Genomic DNA, 5000 nt, shown 5'->3' on the forward strand with positions numbered 1-5000 from the left:
TTTCCCCTTCCTCCTCTCTCCTCCTCCTCCTCCTCCTCCTCCTCCTTTTCCTCCTTCTCCTCCTCGTGTAATTACCCCTTCTCCTTCTCTATCCTCACTCCCTCCCGTGTTGACAAGTAGTGTCCAATAACGTTTACTACATCACCTACAGTGCGACACAAATATATTCATTATCTACAACTTACCTATTATTCATCGTGTTAAAGCTCTGATGGATTATAAACACGCACATCATTGATAGAAGTAAATCAGTTATTATTATTATTATTATTTTCATCTTTATCATGTCAGGTAAACTTGTATGTCATTTATCAGTAGAGTAGAAAAAAAATGATATTAAAAAGCTCCATGGTCTTCCAGGAAATATATAAATGATAAAAATTAGCGGCTGTAGGCGGCGGCGGCGGCGGCTGTGGTGGTGGTGGTGGCGGGGACTGCTGGAGGTGCGACTTCGTGACGTCATTTGTTTACCAGCGGTGAGTCGAGTAGCGGGACTTGCCTGATGGCAGTCTTTAAGAAATATTAACGATTTTTTTCCTATTTTTATCTTTTTAGTTATTTTTTTTCCTTCAGCAGCGGTTTCAAGGCTTCCAAAAGGGTGATGATGAGTGGTGTGTGTGTGTGTGTGTGTGTGTGTGTGTGTGTGTGTGTGTGTGTGTGTGTGTGTGTGTGCAGCGGTGAAGGCTAACTGGAGTGGACTGCTGGAGGGACATAACGCAAAAGAAGTGGCCGGGCATACAATGCACGCCACGTCCCTGGTCTCGGCCCCGCGGCGTTCAAGAGCCAATAAGACGCATTAGCAGGCCCATGTAGTGTTTGCTTTACTATACTCAAAGCCACAGATTTCATAATCGGCAATGAAACTTCTCGGCTCGACATATAAGAGAGGAGTGAACCGGAGAGCGGTGTCCCTGTGCTGAGCGAGGTCACGGGGTGGGTGTGGCTGGCAGGCTGGCAGGGTGGCAGGGTATACAGTACAAAGCCGGTGTTTCGTGGGGGCCAGATGGGTACAGTGGCTAGAAATAGAACGTCTGGCTCGAGGTATTAAGGGTAGGCTTTCCTGGTTAATGTGATGGGGTGGCAACAGGCTGAAGGGAGTTGTTAGGCGGAGTGGTGGGGCTATGGACTGGCCCTGGGGTTGTGGGTTGCTTGATAGGGACTTGGTGGTAATGATTGACAAACTGGACTATTAACTGATTGACTTTTCGACCTCTTTGTATGTAAGAGAAACAGGTTAAGGATGGAGAATGGACAGAAAAGCTCACATTGCAAAACAAATAGCCAACTTAGTTTTTTAGTTATTTTGGTGTTCCTTTCTTGAAACAATTCAGGTGGCAAGGAGGAAGAAACACAGAAACAGGAAATGCCAGAGATTGCCACATTGACTAACTGAGTAATTGATTGATTTAACGACACCTGCGTTCAAAAACATATGAGTGTTAAGGTTAAGTACACAGTTGCATGTCCGTGTCCTGGTATCTTAAGTGTGAAGAAAGTAACTGTTTACATTCACACTTGTTCCCAATGTTGTTGATAAATGGAGAACGTGTCAAGTAGCCGTTGCATCACAGAGACGAGATGAGTGCATGTTTTTGCTGGCAGTAACTGACACTCACATCGCTATAACAGTATCTGGTAACTGTGTCAGACGACCTAACACTGCACTCGGTTTTCAGTACTGTCATCGTTGTGAGTGGCAATAACTGATGGCATTGCTGTGCTGTGTTACGGACATAATTCCTTTTTTTCAAATTCGAGCCTGATTTCATTGCACACCAGTGACACAAACATGCATGGTATCTCTCAGGTCGTTGTGGAAGATCTGATATAGCGAAACATAGACGCGGAAAGAATCAAGTAAAGAAGGCATTACTTTTGTTAAATATCTTAAACCTTTGCTACCTCTTGCTCAAATTTCGATAATCTTTGAAGGATAAACGTTAACAGTATTGATAATTTTGCTACTTTGTTTCACTAAATTTGTATTATTCATTCAACTAGTTCCTTAATTATTATAATTGGTGCATTACTTATTCTTCTTGCAACACTTTAATATAAGACAGACTGATAATAAAGATCTTATTTAGTTTAATATGAAATTATCTACAAAATAATTTTCTTCTATTAGTATGCAATGAAGCGCACACTCAAAGGTAAAACAAAAAAAATGTATTTTCGCATTTACTCTAATACTTCTTCTGTACTTTTATCTTTTCACTATCACCTTAATTCATGCATGTCCACACTACCACTGCCACTCATCTCCTGAGCCACCAAGACCCAAAATATGTGAAAAGGGCTGATATACTCGTATGAAGGGCTCCCTCTTTTTATTTCTTTTATTTTTGTTCATCTATCTATTTTTTCCCTGAGGGTTAATTAGTTTTATTCATCGCGGTAAGACAGAAAAACCAGAGTCGCCGCGGCTTTCACTCTTAACGATGAAGAATAGAAAGCCTTTCCCTATAGCGGAGTGAAGGAGCCGCCGAAGGAAGGAATGTGTGATTGGCTGCCTTGATATGACTTAGCGGCGCACCAGCCAATCACTGGAGGAGATGACACTGCTGGTGAAACCTTGAAAGTCAGTCACTACAAATCAGGAAACGAGGAATGAAATTTTCGCTCGTGATTCTCTCTCTCTCTCTCTCTCTCTCTCTCTCTCTCTCTCACACACACACACACACACACACACACACACAAACACTACTTACGTGCATGTGTGAGGGCGGCCAGGAAGGCGGCAGCGGCCAATAAAAACCTCATCTGCAAAGAAAAGAAAACATTTGATTAGTCCAAATCTTCACTCCGCGTATCAGTCAGTGAAAAATGAACCTTCAAATGCTTAAAAAAAGAGTAATGGATGTAAAGTTAGCATGTATGTGTGTGTGTAGTGTGATATAATGACCAGTGATGCATCTTGGGAAATAAATAAATTCCCTTTTTATATACAGAGTTAAGAAGTACATGGAACGTTAAAGAGCATATGTGTGTGTGTTGTAATATAGTGTTGAGTGATGCATCCAGCCAAGTAAGTAAATCTTTTCTTACGTATGGGTTAGAGAGAATACAAGTGGTGTATGTGTGTTGTAATATATTGTTTTTCATTCAAGCATCCGGTCAAGCTAATAAATATTCATTCTTACGCATGAACGAATAGGAAAAAAAATAAAAAAAAATAGCCAAGGACAGTTAATCCAGAAACAGCAGCCTTGGAGGGGGAAGGTCTCGAAACCGGTTCTAGTTCGCTGACCACCACCATCACCACCTCTACCACCATCACCACCAGTACTACCACCATCACCACCAGTACCACCACCACCATCACGTTCTCTCATACCTGTCCCACCTCTCTACTCTTTTTTTTATGTAACCCTTTCTCCCCTTCATCCTTTCCGTACTCCCTCCTCACCTTTCATGGCTGTTTGTACTTTCCCTTCCCTCTCTAATATGGAAACTTGTCCTTATAAAGTTACCTACCCTTTCTGAAGTTTTGTGCTTTTTATTTTTTGTATATCTGATTCTACGGCCTTCTCCCCCGAACACGCCACACACACACACACACACACACACACACACACACACACACACACACACACACACACACACACACACACACACACGCCCGGTAGCTCAGTGGTTAGAGCGCTGGCTTCACAAACCAGAGGACCGGGGTTCGATTCCCCGGCCGGGTGGAGATATTTGGGTGTGTCTCCTTTCACGTGTAGCCCCTGTTCACCTAGCAATGAGTAGGTACGGGATGTAAATCGAGGAGTTGTGACCTTGTTGTCCCGGTGTGTGGTGTGTGCCTGGTCTCAGGCCTATCCGAAGATCGGAAATAATGAGCTCTGAGCTCGTTCCGTAGGGTAACGTCTGGCTGTCTCGTCAGAGACTGCAACAGATCAAACAGTGAACACACACACACACACACTCTCTCTCTCTCTCTCTCTCTCTCTCTCTCTCTCTCTCTCTCTCTCTCTCTCTCTCTCTCTTTCGTCTCATATTCCGCGTCCTTGTCGTGTCTCCGTTCTGCTTGTCATTCCCACTACTGTTCACAACGCTGCACCCATTCACACGCAGACGCAGGCACACACACACACACACACACACACACACACACACATACCTGCAGGCCCCAGATTGGCAGCCCCTCACCTATCACCCCCAAAGAACCTCTAATAACAAGGAATAGTGTAAGAAGAGAGAACATCGAGACAGAAATCCAAGGTACACGAATGAATAGTGTATTATAACTAGCCATACTTATACAGGTAGAAGGAGTATTGGGATTCAGAAACAGGCATGCAGGTAGACGGAGATGGACAGGTAGTACTGGACGCATAATGAAACAAGTCGTGCAGGTCCTCCTCAAATAACTACAGGGTGTTACTGAGCGGTTCACCAGGGTGGGAGGGGTTTGGTGCTCGATAACCTTGGCTGGGTGTTCTCGTGATGTTTTGCTTGTATTTTTCTCTCTTTTCTCTCTCTCTTTCCTTCTTTCCCACCCGCTTTGCAGCAAGCCCCGCCTCCCCTTCCCGCTCTCATTTCAACGCAACGCAATGCAATACAAGGACGTGACCGTATCTTAGACACAAACTCACGAACACGTATATAGATCTTGTGTGTGTGTGTGTGTGTGTGTGTGTGTGTGTGTGTGTGTGTGTGTGTGTGCAGGATCGGTCGTAACCCCACTCCGGTCCCCCAGGCTGCAGTCAACCTTCAGGGTAGCAGCAGCAGCAGCAGCAGCATTAGCGAGAGGAGTAGCTTATTTTCTGGGCAGGTTAATGTTCAAGGTGACTGGCAGGTAAAAAGGTAATTTGAGTGTGATGCTAATGGATGTAGCCGGAGGGATGGTGATGGTGGTGGTGGTGGTGGTGGTGGTAACATTAGCGGTTGTAACAAAGCTGTTGCTATTGCTACTGCTATTACAGCAACAAGAACAAGAAGAAGAACAACAACAACAACAACTACTACTACTACTACTACTACTACTACTACTACTA

General features: G+C 44.2%; 1 protein-coding gene across 4 annotated transcripts in view; it reads right to left on the reverse strand.

The window, feature by feature from the left end:
- LOC123513966 (proteoglycan 4-like) overlaps positions 1–5000 on the reverse strand; it is a 60479-nt gene that overhangs the window by 52037 nt on the left and 3442 nt on the right. For all 4 annotated transcript variants that reach the window (XM_045271470.1, XM_045271472.1, XM_045271473.1 and 1 more), the window contains one exon: positions 2712–2763. In XM_045271470.1, the coding sequence (XP_045127405.1) occupies positions 2712–2763 (52 nt within the window). Of the gene's footprint in view, positions 1–2711; positions 2764–5000 lie in introns of those variants that run through there.

The sequence above is a fragment of the Portunus trituberculatus genome, chromosome 37 (genome assembly GCF_017591435.1).
Source record: "Portunus trituberculatus isolate SZX2019 chromosome 37, ASM1759143v1, whole genome shotgun sequence".
Taxonomy (NCBI): Eukaryota; Metazoa; Arthropoda; class Malacostraca; order Decapoda; family Portunidae; genus Portunus; species Portunus trituberculatus.